General features: G+C 37.7%; 1 protein-coding gene across 3 annotated transcripts in view; it reads right to left on the bottom strand.

Annotated features, from left to right (window-relative positions):
• Positions 1–21,809, bottom strand: part of LOC124796266 (F-actin-monooxygenase Mical) — a 554,406-nt gene that overhangs the window by 24,750 nt on the left and 507,847 nt on the right. For all 3 annotated transcript variants that reach the window (XM_047260379.1, XM_047260378.1, XM_047260377.1), the window contains 3 exons: positions 13,633–13,745; positions 11,104–11,277; positions 7,018–7,132 (listed from right to left, as the gene is read on the bottom strand). In XM_047260379.1, the coding sequence (XP_047116335.1) occupies positions 7,018–7,132; positions 11,104–11,277; positions 13,633–13,745 (402 nt within the window). The remainder of the gene's footprint in view (positions 1–7,017; positions 7,133–11,103; positions 11,278–13,632; positions 13,746–21,809) is intronic.

Consider the following 21,809-nt stretch of genomic DNA (forward strand, 5'->3'; position numbering starts at 1 on the left):
ATGCAGGAAAAAATAAAGAAAGAAAATTATGAAGTGGGGTACAAGGCTGAAATAATACCCTCATTATCTTACATAAACAGTTTCAGAATCTATGTAATAACTTTTTGTTTTTAAATTGTGTTGTTGTTAATGTTAGCAATAGTCTCCTAATTACATTTATCACAACTATAATAAAATCAGCATTGTGGTGTAGTGTTACAACAATAGGGAAAAATACTTGATGGAATATTGAACAAACTCAGAAGAATCTAGAACACTGTAACTTTCCTAATTGATGCTACAGTGAGAAGTAAACATTGAGTTGGGGCAAAGGTGACAGAAAGAAAAGATGACTATTCACAGAGAAAAACAAAATTGTCAATAAAAGACAGAATTCCCACATGATATGCAGAGCATCTTTGATGCTTCAGATTTCTGCAGTTAGCAGCTGGGCCATAAACTAGTTTCTCAATACCATCAGTGACTTTTTATGTTCCAAAAACATGTGAATAAGACTGAACAATATCCCTTCCATATTTTAGATCTTCTGTCAATTGTTTCCTTAGTGCCCCATGTTAGTGTGAAGAGAATGAGTTTCTTTATTATTCATATAACTACCCATACATATTATTTGTAATTTAAGGAAATATCATATAGAGGAGAGATAAATTTTAAGTGAAGACAACAGGGTGTATTGTATGGGCACTCTTTCCACTGAAAATCAAGAAACCAACAGAACTTAATTTTTATTTATGGAACAGAGAAATTAGAAATAAACTGTACACATATAAAAAGGGGACACTACTGTTGATCTTGAACTGAACTTCTGTGATTCATTACTGCACATCTGAATGTGTAAAAATGTAGGTATATGCCTAGTATATAGGCATTTTTCCACCAAAACTGCTGTTTTTTCCCATTTTGGTGTTGATGTTGACTACTCAATGGTCACAGATAGCCTCAACAAAAGTTAATGAATTCCAGTTATGTTTGTCAATAATAATAATAATAATAATAATAATTAGAAGAAGAAGAAGAAGAACAGGTACAAATAAAAAAGTCAGTTATGCATAATATTAGATAAATTTTATACCAGCTGAACCTGCTATAAAAATTTTGCACTTGATGTTAGTATACATAACATGTCAAAGAATCATGTACAGCTTCTATCAAGTTCAATGGAAATTACTGCCTTTACACAATTAACAGGTTGCACAGGTTCTTATTTCATATACAAAAATTAGCTGCATCAAAAAACAGTAGTACATAACTTACAGGTATACAATAACTATGAGTTTAAAGAGAAAGATCCACACTCCAATTGCAAGTGCAAGAAGGCTGCTAACTATTCACTGGAACCACTCAAGTCTATTTCACAAAGCGTAATGTCAAAGCAGTCGTACTGTGTAAGATCACCTGCAAGTAGTCTCACTGCAAAATGTCCATTTCCAGCACAGATGTTTGTAAGAACTGAAATTTTTTTCAGCATATAGAAACAATCTTCCCTAAGTGCATCAATTAAAAAAATAATGCTTTCTCTGCTTCACTGTGATGATATCTGCAGTAATTAAAGGTACTTTGAAATTAGGTTACAGCCAAGCATGTCACTAGCACAACTGCGCTTGTGGCGGGCCCCCACCTTCTAAGCTGTGGCAGGAGACATTGACAGAAATCCTGTTTGGCCACAGCAGGTAGCACTCATTCAGAAAACTGCGCAAGAGAAATAGCATTAATGATATCACACGGAAACATGCAAAGCTCTTAGCAGGGAAGCAACCTAACAATCAATGGAGTCCACTCAGGGGTCATGCTAGCCCGCAAGTAGGCTTACAGTGAATCTTAATCTATGTGAGACAGGCTTCAATGCATTCTGAGATGAGCAAGCTACATACACTGGTTCATCACATTTAGAAGAACTAACAGTATGCTGGGAGACAGGATTAAAATTATCCATTGTAGAGTGAATATATTTCACTATTCTATCAAAAGACAATAATTTTACATTAGCTCTGGCTAAATACACCAATACACTTTTTTCCACGTTAGTTTCGACAATTTCATTTCTACCTTTACTGCTGCTCCCTCTCAGCAATTTCACTGTATCTCTTATGACATTTCTTTTGGTTGTAATCTTTCTTCCAATTAATTTATTAATCATTATATTGTTTGTACAATCAGTTCCTAGACTGACTGTGTCTTGCCTCAACATTGTGTCACACTGTCTCCTGCCATTATCATCATTTGGTAAGCTTTCACTTTTAATTTGTCTCAACTGAGGAAATATCATACAGTGATTGCTCCAAATCTTTGATTTATGAATGGTCCATCACTTTTTCATAGGTGTCATTATCTACAGTTTCATCTCTCTATTACGTGTATCCACTGTAAACTACCATATATATACACTCACATTATCATAAGAACGATTTTCTGCATAGGGACTGTTACATCTCCAAAATAAAACAGAAAATATGCTGGATTTTGTTCCTGCTGTATTTTAAATTCGGTTTTTTATAGGCTGTTTTATTTATGAGACATTTTGTAAAAATGGTTTTTTATGATAGAATTTGTATTTCAGACACTTATACCATGAAACACTCTTAGTCTACACCTCACGAATGTACAAAATCCAACAAGGCTGGATTTTTAGAATGTTGCCAAAATTACTACATTACAAAAGCAATCTTTTTTCATATGTGCCTCCCCTTTCCAGTTTCCACAACAGCAAATAATTCAACCCACACCTAAGTATTACAATTACTGTATCATGCTCAATCGCCACGTCTCTAATTCGATTTCTCCCAGCATGATTTATAACAAAATAATCCATGAGTGTATTGTTCGCTCATGGTGTTCAAAGGGCAGCAACTGGCAGTACACTTATGGATTACTTTAACATTTTGAATTGTGTAGCCACATGAACATGCATTTGACCTTCATCTTGAGGTCACATCAATTTCTTCGATGAAGAGTCCAACAGTGCCACCTGACACACAAAACTGCTTTCTTATTAGATAACGCTTGCTTTATTCTTTCAGCTTAAGTTTATGATTAGTATCAGTAATTACACTGAACTCCTTTGTATCGATTTGGGTTCATGGTATATTTGAACTTACGATACTTTATTGTTATTGCTGTACAATTCTTTAATGATGACCAGAGGCAAAAATGTGTAAGAAGTGATTCAATAATATACATCCATCCTGAGAATTGAGAACCTCAACAGTTTTTGCCTATTATCAATATCGATACTGGTAAGATATTGGTCCCGGGAATTCCAAGAACTTACCAAAATCTCTACAGTAGTTTCTCAGTGTCCTCCGACACATACCGTTGGGTGGCATGGGGAGTATAAATGTAGATGTAGATGTAGACCCAACATAAAGAAAGAAGTGAGCAGGTGACTTCAGATTATATGTGTAGAGAGAAGATTTAATAAAACATTATTGGTTAAAAACAGTCTTGGTTGCAATAATAATAATAATAATAATAATAATAATTATTATTATTATTATTATTATTATTATTATTATTTCTTTCTTGTCTCAGACGTTACGTCTGGTTAAAAATGGAAGGTGACGTGGACCTTGATCAAGTGTGACTTCCTTTTAACTGTACGGTATATGTTACATTGCATTTAGGAACTTTCGGGTAATTGAACAAGTGTCAATAATTACAGATTTCTGTAGTTGTATATATAAGTTTCGATGTAGCTGTATTGCATTGATGTACTGGTGGATATTGTGTGGTATGACTCCTGTAGTTGATAGTATAATTGGTATAATGTCAACTTTATCCTGATGCCACATGCCCTTGACTTCCTCAGCCAGTTGGGTGTATTTTTCAATTTTTTCTCCTGTTTTCTTTTGTATATTTGTTGTATTGGGTATGGATATTTCGATTAGTTGTGTTAATTTCTTCTTTTTATTGGTGAGTATGATGTCAGGTTTGTTATGTGGTGTTGTTTTATCTATTACAATGGTTCTGTTCCAGAATAATTTGTATTCATCATTCTCCAGTACATTTTGTGGTGCATACTTGTATGTGGGAACATGTTGTTTTATAAGTCTACGTTGTAAGGCAAGCTGTTGATGTATTATTTTTGCTACATTGTCATGTCTTCTGGGGTATTCTGTATTTGCTAGTATTGTACATCCGCTTGTGATGTGATCTACTGTTTCTATTTGTTGTTTGCAAAGTCTGCATTTATCTGTTGTGGTATTGGGATCTTTAATAATATGCTTGCTGTAATATCTGGTGTTTATTGTTTGATCCAGTATTGCAATCATGAATCCTTCTGTCTCACTGTATATATTGCCTTTTCTTAGCCATGTGTTAGATGCGTCTTGGTCGATGTGTGGCTGTGTTAGATGATACGGGTGCTTGCCATGTAGTGTTTTCTTTTTCCAATTTACTTTCTTCGTATTATTATTATTATTATTTTGCAACCGAGACTGTTTTTAACCAATACTGTTAAGCACTGGTTTGCTGTATGCCACAGATGGATTGGAAGAATTTCTTAATAAAACATTTTTTATTTACTTACTAAAACATGATTACAACTTACATTTTATATTTGCATGCAGTAAAGTTCGTCTATTACACTTTTTTACCGATGACGAGTGCAATGTATGAGCAAATGGTAAAAGATATTTTTATGCAAAATAATTACAATTTAAGATGTTTCATATTTTTTTACTTCACTTGTACTGTAAAACCTTGCTTCTGGTTGAATTTTATGATTGTAGGTCAACAGGAAGTACTCTATAGGTTTTGATGAATGAGTTTGTGGGTAATCAGAACACATGGCATAAACAGCCGAATCTTTTATTGCACTGACTTGGAAGATAAAACTTTTTACACCACCAAGGGACCATACACCTTAGTATGTGGCATGAATTTGAACTTGACATTCCAAACTGTTCTAGAGAAAATTAACAGGCAGATAGACGAACAGACTCATGGATAAAAAATAACAAAAAATGTTTTTTTCGTGTTATATTATTATAAATTAACAATTTTCAGATTTTTTCCTTTACATGTACTATGAAACCTTGCTTGTTGCCAAAATTTCAGGATTCCGGATCAACGGGAAGCATCCTATATGTTTTGATGAGTGCATTTTCGAGTATCAAAGTATGTGACGTAAATGGCTGTATATTTTGATTGAAATGACTTAAAAGGTTAAAATATTTACACCTTGAAGGGATCACGGATCTTAATACTTGACATAAATTTGAACTTAGCACATATACCTGTTCCTGAAAAAAAAAAAGTTTTTAACAGTCAGACAGACACAGAAGCTTCCAAACAAACAACAAAGTGATTGTATAACAGTTCCGTTTTTACAGATTGTGGCGTGGAGCCCTAAAAAGTGTAATATTCCACAATGGCTTACATTCATTTGTAGAAAAAAGAAATAGGCAAAAGGGTCAAAAAGTTATATCTCTCATCTTTTCACACATCACGAAGTGTCTTGTCTGGATCTGGATCTAAAAAGGTATAGTACAACCAGTTGTTCTCATGAATACCAAAGGTCGAAGAATTAAAAATACTTAAATTTTACTAAGTTGTTCTTTCATAAAATGCACCAAGACAACAACCTGAATAACCATAACATATTCTTTTTTCTTTCTCTGAGTCTACATTTGGTTTCATATTATTTGGTGCAGTTCACTTTAAAGTTGAATCTGATCTTATCCCCCCTCTCAGTCCCATTCCTCAGAGACCAAGAAAATACCTGAACTCAACTCTGTCGGAACAGGCCTCAGAAGTCCCAACGGTACTGACCAACTGCCTTGTCATCCTAGCCTACAGGCATAACTGGATGCAGATATGGAGGGGCATGTGGTCAGCACATGGCTCTTCCGGCCCTTGTCAGTTTTCGTGGCCAGAGCCACTACTTCTCAGTCAAGTAGCTCCTCAGTTTGCCTCACAAGGGCCGAGTGCACTCCCTTGCCAAAAGCGATTGGCAGACCGAACAGTCACACATCCGAGTGCTAGCCAAGCCTGACAGAGCTTAACTTCAGTGATCTGACGAGAACTGGTGTTACCACTGTGGCAAGGCTGTTAAGAAAATATCCAAGCAGCACAAATACAGACAAGAAAAATATTTAATAAGGGGGAGAGAGAGAGAGAGAGAGAGAGAGAGAGAGAGAGAGAGAGAGAGAGAGAGAGAGAGAGAGAGATTTTTCCTGTAGATAATAGTTGCTGCTATTTAAAATAATAAATCAAGTAGTCACAACAGGAGAAGATATTTATGAGTTGATAACATGCAAGTGCAGAAAGGTTGGTTCCAAAAACCATAACATATTATCATGACAAAAAATAATCCTCTTTTATTAGCAATATACACTACATAAACATTTATAATGTCTCTGCATAGCATAGAATATGATTGTAATAATACCATGTAACCTCAATAAATAATAATAATAATAATAATAATAATAATTCTTTTTACCAAGTTACATACAACATTTTGTTGCATTTATGGATGGGAATTTAAAGCTATGCACTACAAAAATCTCCAGGCAACAAGAAGAAAATTGTGTAAGTAGTGTCAGCAATGTACACTAGCTTCAAACAAATGCTTATAAATACTAAAAATAGTATAAGCTAATTTCAATAACTGATGCATGAACAAAGCACACAAGGAAAATTGCACAATTCATTTTTAATGGGCAATTAATTACATTACTATTATAAATCTAAGTGACTAGTACATTCAAAATTTTTCAGTCTTTACAACTCACAAAGGAAGACTACTGATACTATGAAGGATTCATTAAGTGGCACAGCACTCAATATCATAGAAAAAACAACAAATGTTAGAGGAAATTTGTTGCAGACCAAAGCCACATGCAAGAATCAGTCAGATGCATTTGTGGATAATTTTGCAGATAAGAAACAAAAATGAAGGACAGAATCCACAAAAGAGCAAGCATACAAAAAACATAAATAAGGGATAGTCCACTACTGGAGGATCGTCTCACCAGACCAGAATAAGAACAATGTCTAGAATACACTATGGCACACCTTTGTCGATCCTCTTCCAGTAAGGCAATGAGAGAATCTCGTCGTTCAACAATCTCCAGCATTTCATTCAAGATTTGGCCCTCTTTTTCGACATCATCTGATGTCTTCTCTGAATCTAAACAAGAGAAGGAAATGTGACATTCAGATTCATCAAAAATACAAAATTCCTGTAAAATTAAACTCCTAATGGTTAAAAAGATTAATCACTGTTCACGTAATAGATGAGAACGATAACTCTCTGAAGAAAACTGTATTGGTATTTTCCTGGGTTTGCATTCTTCATACATCAGTATTACTCATTTTATGTTGTAGGCTCTAATGACATAATTATGACATAGATAGCAATCTCAGATTTATATATTATGTTCCACCTTTAAATCAACTGAAAGTGAAAACATATATTGCATATGTCCTCCTCACTAAAGGCATTCTAAACAATTTCAAAGCTTAGTAACTAATGTAACTAATTTTTCTAACACCAAAACAATATAACAATGAGATACAGGAAAACCAACAGGGAAAAGACAAGGATTCATATACACAACTACAAATTCTCTATTGTGATTTGTGTATAATATGACCTAACTTCTTGTTTGTAAAGCTATCCTCAGAAAGTAGTTGATTACCTTTATCACTACTGAAGCCTCACAAAACACTATGGAAAACTTAGAAATTAGCAGATATTTGCATTAGCAGGTACTGCTTAAAACAGGAAGGGTGGGAGGGAGCGAGGGCGAGGAGGGGGGGAGGGGGGGGGGGGAAGAGACAGAGAAGAAAAATTTGAAATAAAATGCATTCTTCTGGCTACGATGATGTTGCTAGAAGAGTAATAAATTATTGTGCTGGTTAGATAGTTATGTCTGTAATCTGACAATTACTCATGGTATCTTTTCTGACAGACTTAAAAATACAGTAGAAACAGCCATCTCTTTAAAAATGAAGATACAACAATTCAAAATTTTATGCAAAAGTGAGCTATAAAATACTGAGTCATTTATCACTGCAGAACTCATTAACAATCTCTCAATTTGGCTTTCATAAAGGACTTGCTACCAAAAAATAAATAAATAAACAATCTTAAAATTCAGGGATACATCTAGACCCATATTTCATTCTGAAAGCCACCAGATAATGTGTGGGAGAAGGCACATTGTGTACCATCATCATTCTCTTCTCAACCTGTTGCATTTGTGAGCAGTGTAGGGGAAGAATGACAATTGGTAAATCACTATGTAAGATGTCTTTGGGAGGAAGTAGTATGTTGCTTGATTCTTGCTGGAATATACATTCTTGAAATTTTAACAATAAGCATCTCCAAGACACACTTATGTCAGCTAATGATCCAGTGAAGTAATACACAGCACTTCAGTGAATCTTTTTCTATATCCTTTATTAATCATGCTTCTCAGGAGTCCAAGACTGATCAGCAAGATTAAAAAATTTGTAAAATCAGTATTTTGTAAGCTACCACCTTTGTGGATGAATTACTTTTTGATAGGATTCTTTCAGCTGTTCACAGTCTGTTAATGATGGTGGTGTGGAATGAGAAGATGACACCCAAAGATTGGAAGATGGCACTAATTGCCCCCAATATTCAAGAAAGGCAGTAGGCAGGATTGTGGAAACTACAGAGGAGTCCGCTGGTACCACACCGTGCCAAGGTATATGAAAAGTTTCTGGAAAGCAGAATCCAAACAATGGTCAAGAACAAACAGAGGAACAGTATGGCTTCAGACATGGGAGGTCAACTGTTGATCTCATATTTGCAGTTTTGCAGTGAGGCAGCTTCAGGAGCACCACTATGAATCTGGAGACCTTGTGATGGCCTTTCTTGTTATAGAAAAGGCATTTGATAGCATCTGAAGAAGAAAGTTCTGGGCAGCACTCGAAAAGAAGGGAGTGTGAAGAGAGACAACAAGCAGAGTGGAGGAGATGTACTGTGGAAGTTGTGTGAAAGTGGGAAATGAAAGGATGGATTGGCTCCAGCAAAAATGTGATGTGAAACAGAGACATGTATTGTCACCTCTCCTCTTCACTGTGGTCTTGGATGAGGTAATGACTAAGGTGGCGGAAAAAAAAAAACTGGAGAAGACAATATAAAGCAATGGTGTTTGCAGACGACTTTAGGATCTGGGGAAACAGGGAGGAGGTGGTTTAGGAACAGCTGAATGCTTGGGAAGAAACTTTGAGACAGTACGGAATGAAAATTAATGTAAACAAATGTGAGATCCAGGTTACAACTAGAAAGAAAGATAGACCAACTAGCGATATAAGGATTGGAAGTGAATAATTGAAGAAGGTTGAACGCGTCAAGTACTTGGGAATCGTGATAGAGGAAAATAGAAGAAATGAGAAACAGGTCAGTGAATGTGGCAAACAGACAGAAACATTCCTACAGAGTGTTAGGGGCATAGCGTGGAACAAACATAACCCACAAAAAAGAAAAGGAGTAATATATAGATGTTACTACATCGCAATACTGACCTATGCATATGAAATACGAGCAATGAAGGAAACAGATGTAAGCAGATGACAGGCATTTGAAATGAGCTCCTTAGAAACAGGAGATGAGTAATAAGGAGAAAGAAGTTGAGGTATGAAAGGCTAAGGGAAATGGTGAAAGAGGAATCATTGCACAGTAGGATACGAACATAAAGACTAACATCATAAGGGCAGTTGAAGAGAATGAAAAACAAGAGAACCCCAAGAAGATACAGGAAATGGAGATGAGAAAGAAATGACCAAAAGGAAGACCAAGGACAGATGGCTGAAAGGCGTAGAGGAGGGAGGGGGGCATGAAAAGCGAGGGCCGGAGCAGAGTGAACACATGAAGACGGGGGGATAACTAGATGGTGAGGCTTACATTCCAGACCCTCTACTGATATTTCAGCTGTGTATTGTCAATTTTTTCATGGTCCTTTGAGTGTCCTGCATCAATGCAGTACTCTGACACTGCTCATTGGACAGGATGTAACAGATGGGTATAGCTTCGATATTCCATGCAACATCCTTCAACAGTTTGTGGATGGCTTACAATGATAAAAAGCATTAACAATAAATTATTAAAAGAGTTGGGGATAACAAATAACGGAGTGGGATATACGTCAGCTGGGAGCAACTAGCGAACCCAATGTTCGCCTGATTAAGGTCCTTCACAAAGTGATGAGAGCAACTGCTTTTGATGTAAGATCTCCTATCACTGTGGACTCTCCAAGTTGGACAGTACAATCAAGAAGATTCACCAGCCACTACTGAGAAATAAACACTACATCATGACTCTGTTGTTGCCCACTGTCCTCCTCTGAAAACATCTGAAGCAATAAAATTGGCTTTGTATTAGAATGACATCAAGTTTCTTTGAATATCATAGATGCTACTTTAACAGAAGCATGCTATGGTTTATGTACTATTATGCAGCTTGAGGCAATTACACTAATTATTTGTACTATATCAAATGTACACCACTCCTCAATTTCTGAATGCAAAAAAAAAAAAAAAAAATAATAATAATATTGTGTTCTGGAACTGAGTATCATTTGTGTTTATGTTATATGCACTACACTAACTAAGTTCAATAAATTTGACACATAACTTTGTGAAAATAATTATTTCAGTTGTTTTTCATCAGTTTATGGAAACCAGTGCATATTATATAAAATATTAGAGAGCAGGAACTATTACAGCTTTAACAGAGCATGTTCTTTGCAACACAATTTTTCCAGTTATTAATTTGGATTTAAAGTTTCATTCACTGATAAGAAAATATCTTTGCAATCTATTCACATACACTTGATTATTTCATTGTTATATTACGTAACGTCTTAAATGTTGTATTAGAAGAATTCAATTTATACTTGTCCATCCACAAAAGAAGAAAGTTAATTTGAATTGCTCGGATGATCTGCAATTGGGGAATTATTGTTACTGAAATTTGCATGATTAGAGTAATAAGAGAATAGTAAGTGTGTCTGTCTCATGGATAATTAAGTAAATCAGAAAGAAAGAAATTTGAGTTATGCTATCTGCAACACATTGATGTTTGAATCTCTTAAGAAAATTAAACCTTGATGATGATTATGTCTTTACCATCCTTTTTCAGCCGCTCCCGTAGCTCCTGCTGAAGACGAGAATGTCTGTCCTCCAGTTCTAATTCTTCTGCTCTTATTAATAGTTCTCGCTCAAAGCGACGCAGTTCACTTCGTTCTCTTACTAAGGCAAACCACTCTTTGAGGAGGTCCCCTTCATCCTTTTGTGCAGCCACTTGAAACAATAATAAAATGTTCTCATTGCTATTCTCTTGCAGCATGAAAACATAAGCCAAAAGACTAGATTAAAAATGATAGTCAGCTGAAGGAGACCGGTGATTGACTTATTATGACCTTCTGTTTATTTTTGACACAATCACTTTATATGATACAATCACAGTGGCCATCTTTACATGCTACAATAGGAAAAGACCCTATATTAAGATTTTCAAACAAGTTTTTTTTTCCTAGGTCTACTTTTGAGTTAAGTAAGACACAATTAAAATATGCTTGGTTCATACCTAGTGGCCATGAGCGGCATTTGTTGAACAAACATTCATGCATACACAAACTGATAATACCAAAATCATAAATACAACTAAATGTACTTTTCTATATGTCAAAGTTACAATAAAAGCTCTAGCAGTTATTCATAAAATATACAAGGGTTGGAACTTAAATAGTGGAAACTATTTACTCACAACCGATACAAAAGAGTTACACATTTGCACTTGTTACTGTCCTTCAAAGTAGTCACCAGCGTTGTGTAGAACCCGTGTTCAGCAATGTAGAAGGCCTAGTATACCATTAGCAGAGCCTCTTCTGTTGATGGTACAAATGGAGCGGTCTACTGCCTGTCGAATCTCTGGAACAGTTCTGAAGCGAATGCCACAAAGTGGTCCCTTCATCTTCGGAATCAAATCAAAGTAACAAGGACTTATGTCTGGGAAGTATGGTGGATGGTACAGTACTTCCCGGTCTCATCAACCGAACAGAGCAACCACAGCTTGTGCTGTATATGACTGTGCATTGTCGTGCAAAATGATGGGTGGGTTGCACTGAAAGTGTCACCACTTCTTTCACATAGCTGGTCACAGGTGATGCACCAAAAACAAACAGTAATACTGTGAACTGACGGTCTGCCATGAAGGAACGCAATGTATTAGGATAACACCATCACAATCGTACACGAGAATCACCATAACTTTCACCATATTGGGGCTCTGATGCACTTTCGACTTGCGGGGCGACCCATAATGACACCATTCATTGGATTGGCGTTTCAGTGTTACGATATGGCATAAGAAAGCCTCCCCTTTGCACTCATAGTGCTCCAAGTGAGTCTTGAGCAGCATTGTAATGCATCCATTTCTGCATTTCCATCATGCGGAACCCGTCATGATGCAATTTTTTGAATGCCCAGGCATTCCTTCAGGATGCGAAGCACAGTCGTATGCACTAATCCGGTTTCGTGGGCGAGCTCATGAATCGTATGGCATTGACCACTGTCCACTAACGCAGCGAGAGCATGCACTTCTTCTTCAGAGATGCTATGACGACCTGCCCGATGCATGTTTGCCACAGTTTGCCAACCTTCATTGAAGGCTTTTACCCAATATGCCAATTTTCCGCATGCCTCTTGAAGACCTTGATGACACTGTCATGCTGTACGACCTCTGGCACATTCAATCTTGATCAAACTCCGTTTTTCCTGTTTCGAAAACATAGTGACACCATTACATTAGACCACTCACTCACAAGTGACTGTATTTCCCTCGATTGTGCATACATCGGTGACATGGGACGGGCGAATCCATTTGCTCGGAGGTAAGGTAGGTATGTCAACAATGTGTGCTATCAGCAACAATGGTAGATTTTCTCCACAGCAGTGTTGCCACTGTTTAAATTTCAGCCTACGTAAAAATAGAGTACAGCTTGTTCAAGGTGTAAATTCATATTTAAAACAGAGTTAGGTCTTTATAATAAAAGGAAACAGGAGCAATTGGTATGGTAAATATTTATGATGACTGATGGTGCTGCACTTTAGGCGCAAGATAATTAGACCTCTTGTGATAAGCCCAACAAAGATGACACAGCCTGGATGACAAGGGTGGCATTCTGCAGCAGACTGCTGCTCCCATTCTGGTTGTGGGGTGTTTATGTTAGATGGGCAGAAGCTCACAAGTGAAGACATGGTCTGGACGGCTCAGTGCAGCACTTGGTCACAGAAAAGCCCCATTGTCAGCTGAAGCACACCTGCTTCAAATGAATAGATCATCACAAATACTGAAATGTGCATCCACTGTACACTCATTCTGTCATTGAGGAGTTTGTTCAGTTCTTTCTAGTGCACAACATAAATTTCTTCTAAAATATCTAACCATTCACTTTTTCTACTTTGTGTAACTCACAAGAAGACACAGAAACTTTTCTGTTTGTTTTAAGGTCTTAATATAGGCAGTTTTCCTTTTTTTCTATTGTACGAGTTGATGAAGGCCATTGTGGGCCAAAACCAATAATGACTGTATCGTGTAAAGGGACTGTGTTAAAAACATACAGAAGTTATTAGTAGATGGAACTTAGTTGGTACCTGCACTTTCTCCTCGAAGAGCTTTTTCCACATTGACTCCTCTCTGTTCCAGCTCTTTCTGCTTCACTTCCACTTCTTCTAACTGACGCTGAATTTCCTGAGCCATCCTGAGTCTGAAATCAACAAAAAATGCAAAGTCATGTAATATCATGGTTTTATAATGTCACGGTTTGCAAGTCATTTGTAGTTTCAATACAGTCAACATATCAGATAATATTAATGTGAGTCACAAAGTAAAAACAATTTTACAAGGTACTTATGCAGGAAACAATGATCTTTTTAAATAAGTAACTCAAATCTATACATATTATAAAAATTGATGTACATTTATATGTAATATGTATGTATGTACATCATCCTAAACTAATGGAAAGATTTCAACCAAACTTGGTACACACACCACTTACTGTCTGGAAATCATCACTGCACAAATGAGAACCACCTATCAAATGGGTGGGGGTCAAAAAGCGGAGTAGCTCATGATGAACAAATAACCATGTTTTAGTCATCCAGTATTTGAGAATGAAAGTTTACCTCTTATTACATTTTCTCTGTTCATGTAGTAAAACTGTCACATGAAGCATGACATTTTAATCTATTACTTCTTTACCATTAGCTGTATTTGTGACACATTTTGCAGACTATATTCACATATACCATGAATGTCCCAAAAAATTATATCATTGTGTGATGCATATTGTTCAGGAAACATGACATCATAGACACTGAAATGCATGAAAAACTGGTGCATCGTGCATGATGTTTCAATTTATCATTTCTTTACTTCTAACTCTGTTCACCACACATTTTGCAGACAGTAGCCACATATACCAATGGATGTACCTTCAAAATTACATCATTGTACAGCACATAGTTCAGAAGATAAGTCGTCATAAACATTGAGCTGCTTAAAAATGTAACTGCAGGGCAAAATTCTCTAGGGATACAAGCGAAATATGTGTACAAATACATGTGAAATAGGTTAAATATGTTTGAAATGTGCATATATGAGCAAAGCCACAGGTAAATAGATCACCCTAAACCTCTAGAGTGATTTGAATCAAATTTGGTACACACATTAGGTAAAGTGTGGAAATAAATAAATGGGGCAAGAACCACCAGCCTCTTATAGAGGTGAGCGTGATATGGTGGAGAGAGAAGGATCGATGAGGACATGGATGACAGTGAGGAGGAAGGAAGAGATAAGCACAGATATGAGGGGGGAGGAGGAGGAGGGAAAGGAGAGTGGAAGGAAGAGGGAGTGGAGAGAGGGGAGGAGCAGATTGACAGAGAGGGGGGGGGGGGGAGGAGGAGGACAGAGAGTGGGGGAAGAAGAGGTGGACTAATGAAAGACTGGAATAAATACATTCAGGGCAATGCCAGGTACTCAACTAATGGCATATAAACTATAGTTCTCCAGCAGTAATCAGTACACATTATTTTAAGGCACAACAATAATGGAAATGCCTGGATAGAACAACACATAAAATAATGGAAAGACAACTACTCATGTGTGTGTGTGTACACACCACACCAACAGTATTCACTACCTTCTGAGCTATCTACCTCTTCTTCTAGTAGAAAGTACACACTTTTTCACACAGCTACCCAAAAGCAAGTGGCCACAGTATTGCATTATTACTGATTATCATGTGAGACAAACTTGTTGTAACACACAAATATGTTTCAGTCTGATGCAGAAACTAGAGGTCTGCATCAGGAGTTAGGCTTGGTCATATTGTTTGGTGCATTTACTACCTGCTGATGTCAATGTAGTAGCTTTGGATATGGGGAGCAACTGTATTTGACTTCCCTCAAGCTCATTCATGCATCCCACACCTAGATGACCTGACCATCCACTCTAAGGCTGCACTCACCTTGGAAGGACCTGACCATCCAGTCTAAAGATGTGTTTATACCTGTGCGCCCTTGCACCTAGTCACTGTGCAGCTGTGCTTGCCCCCACACTTGAGGAGAGTCACACATGCATGTTGTAGATGCCTTTTCAACATGTGTGCACAAGTGATTCCATTCACAGCTAGGTTCACACTAGATGCCTCTACTTTTGTGTGGAACAAGAGCAGACGCACAGTGACTAGCTGCAAGGCGCACAGGTCTAATAAATGTGCCTTAACACACACACACACACACACACACACACACACACACACACACACACACACACTCTAGCAGGACCTAACTGTCTGCTCTAAAGCTGCACGCACGCATACACACACTGGGAGTGAAATTGTACAACTAAACCGTCACATGACTTTGAACAACCTGAGAGGCATCATTTGAGCACTGAAACCGTATTCATCAGTGGGTCGCATGTGTAGTAGTTAATGTAATGGATTTCTACTGGTATTATAGTTCTCATTTTCTGAGGCAAAGGCTGAGATGATGCAAAAGAAGAAGGAATGAGTAACTATGATGCATAAAAGAAGAGGACTAAGTAATAATTCAAATACAATCTACAATTAATTTAGAATGCATGGATACATTTGAGCACATTCTGACAAGTGTGGATCATCCGCTTAGCAAGTCCAGCAGCTTTCAGCCAGCCATATTTCCTTGTGAATGTCTGAAAAGTGAGGGAACTTGAATTCATCTACTTGAAGATTATTAGCAGTGACTATTATTTAAAAACAAAACTTAAGAAGTTGCAGTATTGACAGCATCTCTGCCAACTGCATCCTGTGCACTGCCATGAGAGGGACAGAGCATTTGAATCTCCTGCCAGTCTGCTGCCACATGAGATTGTTTTCCTTCACCGTTATTCTTCGAGGGGTGGTACCACACATACACGGCACCAGAGGACATAAATCCATCTGATTTAACTGCTTGGAACTCTAATTGGCCGGCTCAATATTTTAAGCAGCCATAATTCAGAGCTTGGCCTCAAGATCAAGTGCATCTGTAGGCTTATAAACATTAGTGTGGAAGACTGCAGTGAGGAACATTACATCGAATAGCATGATGCTACTTAAGTGCTGTAAATATTCATATGCTTATATAACTGTTTCGGCATTCAAGACAATTCGTTGCTATAAGGAACACACAACTCAGCACCACTGAAACTGAAAGTTCCTCTCAAACGTATTCACAAAAAATTTCTTTTCTTTGGTTTACATTGCAAGATAAAATGACAGAAAGTTGTTATTGTGCTGACAGACAACAAAGAGGAGAATGGAACCAAGAGATACAAACACATTGAATACTACCAAATTTAGGAATGTCCGTTATTAATCAGGAACAATATATTGAGGAAAGTTGCGAATAGTAAATGGGAACCGAGAGCAGCTATATTAAGAACAAATGTTCAAGTACTTTGCTTTTCCTCAGTGGAACATGCAAACTCCATGTGGTCCAGAACTGCACATGCCAAAAATGCAGACTAACAACAGGATGCATGAAACTACAACACTTGGGTAGCTATATAAAGCAGACAGATTCTCACTCCTGAAACCTGAAAAATTTCTCATGAACACACACAAGAATTTAAACAGACTTTTGATAAGTGCCATGCCCTACAAGGGTGTTTCATGGGGGCTTGGCAGACTTAAATCCTACAAAAGAATTCTTAGTACTAAGCAGAATGATACCCCATAGAACAAGCCTGCCTCACAAGAGATGCCCGGCAGCAATACATCAAGCTGGAAGATTTGGAGAATACTGAACTGCATCAAAATGGGTGTAGTGCGTGCCAGTCAAAACAAATCTAATTAAATGGAGCCTAAAAGACAAAGCACACAACAAATGCGACTGTTGAGAAATCCAGGACATGGATCATCATTTACAATGTCCCAACTGCCCCACAAGATGTACCCCTGGCAACCTATGGCTTGACAAGAATATAACACTTGATGTGGCCTGATACTGGGCTGAAAAACTATAAAACAAATTTCCCAGACTGGAAAAAGTAAGCAAGTGGGGAGAACATCTCATCATCATTAGACTGTAATACCAACACTTGTAGGTTACCTCAAGACTCACTTCTGATTCCCCTACCTATTATTAACAATATATCTCTTTTGTACAAAGTAACACAAATGCACACCTTTGCTGATGACTATACAGTAATTACTGGTAATTCAGCATAAAAATTAAAGCATCAGTAAATAAGGTTTTCGCGGATATTATGAACTGATTATCATACATGATCTTTCTCTCAATGTCAGTAAAATAAGTTTTATTCAGTTCTGAACAGATCATAAATATGCGGAAAAAATGGGAAAAAATTGATGGTTAGCAGATAACAAGAGTACATAATGCCAAATATGTGGGTTTCTTCGCTGATAGTAAAATAAACTGGTCAAACCACACCCTAGATCAGGGCAAAAGACCGTTTCCTGCAGCATTTAGTTTAAGCATTGTTACCCTTGCAGAAATAAGAATGCTAATTAATCAGTATATTATGACTGCTTTCATGTCATCATGGCATGTGGCCTCATCTTCTGGTAATTTTAATCACCACAACTACAGTAGAATGTATATTCTCCCCAACATGTTTCACAAGAAAAAAGTCTCTCTCTCTCTCAACCCAATAACATGTATCACAGCCATGATGCAAAAAGACATTCTCTCTGAGCAGACAAAATTGAGTGCTGTGGGGAAGAGGATATAATTGAGGGAGTACAGGATTTTTAATGTCCTACCTCCACAAATGAAGTGTCGAGTGAATGATGAACTCTTATTAAGAAGCTTTAAATGTCTGCTGATGCAAGGGTCATTGTACACAATAGAAGAGTCCCTGAGCCGCAATGAATAATACACAAATATTTGTGATACTTAAACTGTATGTATGTGTAATTACCAGTATTGCAAAATTGACCCATTCCATATGCTGTCATGTATTAATAAGACGGATGTACAGAATACAAAATATATAAATAAATATCAACCAAAGTACAAGTAAATTTATTCACCTATGAAATATGATATCAACAATCCATTGCAGGTTGAGAGTAAAAGTGACAGTCACATATACAATATTACAACAAAAATGATCTATTAATAACAAAAATAATTCTATTTGTTTTTATACGAGAAAGAAAATAATAAAAAAGATTATTTCATTCCCAGAACAAAGAACCTGCTACATATGACCATCAAATACAAGTAGACTCTTTCACATTGCTATCTTTGTCTAGTCTGGGAATTTCTTCATAACATAATATCTCTTCCTGCATCTTTAACCATGCCATGGTAACTTTTACAGATACACTATGTGATCAAAACTATCCGGACACCTGGCTGAAAATTACTTACAAGTTCGTGGCACGCTCCATCGGTAATGCTGGAATTCAATATGGTTTTGGCTCACCCTTAGCCTTGATGACAGCTTCCACTCTCACAGATATACGTTCAATCAAGTGCTGGAAGGTTTCTTGGGGAATGGCAGCCCATTCTTCTGGAATGCTGCACTGAGGAGAGGTATCGATGTCGGTCGATGAGGCCGGCACAAAGTCGGCATTCCAAAACATCCCAAAGATGTTCTATAGGATTCAGGTCAGGACTCTGTGCAGGCCAGTCCATTACAGGGATGTTATTGTCATGTAACCACTCCGCCACAGGCCACGCATTATGAACAGGTGTTCGATCATGTTGAAAAATGAAATCGCCGTCCCCGAATTGCTCTTCAATAGTGGAAAGCAAGAAGGTGCTTAACATCTCAATGTAGGCCTGTACTGTGATAGTGCCATGCGAAACAACAATGGATGCAAGTCACCTCCATGAAAAACACAACCATGCCATAACACCACTGCCTCCGAATTCTACACATGCTGGCAGATGACGTTCACCAAGCACTCACCATACCCACACCCTGCCATCAGATCACCACATTGTGTACCATGATTCATCATTTCACACAATGTTTTTCCATTCTTCAAACATCCAATGTTTGCACTCCTTACACCAAGTAAGGCATCATTTGGCATTTACTGGCATGATAATGAACAGCCACTCGATGATGAAATCCAAATTTTCTCACCTTCTACCTAACTGTCATAGTACTTGCAGTGGATTCTGATGCTGTTTGAAATTCCTGTGTGATGGTCTGGATAGATGTCTGCCTATTACACATTATGACCCTCTTTAACTGTCAGCCATCTCTGTCAGTCAATAGACGAGGTCGGCTTGTACACTTTTGTGCTGTACGTGTTCCTTCACGTTTCTACTTCACTATCACATTGGAAACAGTGGACCTAGGAATGTTTAGGAGTGTGGAGATCTCACATACACATGTATGGCACAAGTGACACCCTACTGCCTGACGTCCGTGAGTTCTGCAGAGTGTCCCATTCTGCTCTCTCGTCATGTCTAATGACTACTAAGATCACTAATATGGAGTACCTGGCAGTATGTGGCAGCACAATGCACCTAATAGGGGGTGCCTGGACAGTTTTATTACACAGTGTACAAATTTCATCATTACTTCAATTAAAAAAGACTTCTTTGTCCAAATTGATGTGCCAGTGGGAATTCAGTTTGCCAGCCCTAACTACTCTAAGTTCCTATCAACTGTGGTGGTAGACTTGCATTCAGAAGTAGTGGGTTTCAAATAGCTGTCTGGTCTTTCTGATTTAGGTTTTTCATGGGTTCTCAAAAATAAGCAAGCTGAATGCTGGAAGATTCCTTTGAAATGACGACAGCTTATTCCCTTCCGCATTCTTGCCCTATGTGAACTTGGGCTACATATCTAATAATGGTCTTGTCATTTACGTGGCGTTAAACCTGAACCTCACATTCTTTTCATTCAAAAACTTGCATGGCACTTCACTTGCTATAACAAAACAAAAAGCACAGATGTTGGCTGCCAGTTTTGCAATGGACTGCATGTTCATGAAGTAGTGTTGCTCAGTTACTCTTTAGGTATAGGATTCATCACACATTCAATTTAATATACTTGAACAGAGTGATACATTTTTAATATTACAATAAATTTGCCTCACATGGGTCTCATTAAAAGTCTAAGGTAGCAACCTTTGCCCCAACTTGGACCAAGGCACACGCAAATGTACATACATACTGTTAAGCTGGATCATGATTTTTTTGTTCCCTAACAATTTATTACATATGTTTGACAGTTATTAGAAATGTAATAATTACTAATAGCAAGTAACAGTTTTATAAAGTGAGGTGGCAAAAGTTATGGAATATCTCGCACCATCATGTCGGACCTAGTTTTACCCAGCGTAGTGCAGCAACTCGACATGGTGTGGACTCAACAAGTCGTTGGGAAGTCCCCTGTAGAAATATTGAGGCAAGCTGCCTCTATAGCTGTCCACAATTGCAAAAGTTTTTCCGGTGGAGAATTTTGTGCATGATCTGACCTCTCAATTATGTTCTATAAATGTTTGATGGGACTCATATTGGGTGATCTGCATGGCTAAACCATTCGCCCGAATTGTCCAGAACAATTTTCAAACCAATCACGATTACTTGTAGCCTAGTGATGTGGTGCATTGTCATCCCTGTTGTCTGTAAACACGATGTCCATAAATGGCTGCAAATGGTCTCCAAACAGCTGTACATCAAGAGGACACCCAGTCCATTCCATGCAAAAACAGTACACACCATTATGGAGCCACCACCAGCTTGCAAAGTGGCTTGTTGACAACTTGAGTCCATGGCTTCATGGGGTCTGCATGACACTCAAACCCTAACATCAGTTGTCTATAGTCCAACCAATATGGTCACAAGCCCAGGAGAAGCACTGGAGGTGATGTCATACTGTTAGCAAAGGCACTCGCATTGGTCGTCTGCTGTCATAGACGATCAACACCAAATTTTACCACACTGCCCTAACAGATACGTTCATCATACATCCCACTTTGATTTCTGCAGTTATTTCATGTGATGTTGCTTGTCTGTTAACACTGACAACTCTAAGCAAATTCTGCTGCTCTCAGTTGTTCAGTGAAGGCCATTGGCCACTGCATTGTTGGTGAGAGGTAAAGCCTGAAAGTTGGTATTCTTGGCAGACTCTTGACATTGTGGTTCTCAGAATATTGCATTCCCTAACGATTTCTGAAATGGAATGTACTACGTATCTAGCTCCAACTTCCATTCTGCGTTCAAAGTCTGGTAATTCCCATCATGCAGCTACAATCATGCCAGAAACCTTTTCACGTGATCATCTGAGCACAAATGACAGCTCCACCAATGCTCAC

This window comes from Schistocerca piceifrons, chromosome 4 (assembly GCF_021461385.2).
Source record: "Schistocerca piceifrons isolate TAMUIC-IGC-003096 chromosome 4, iqSchPice1.1, whole genome shotgun sequence".
NCBI lineage: Eukaryota > Metazoa > Arthropoda > Insecta > Orthoptera > Acrididae > Schistocerca > Schistocerca piceifrons.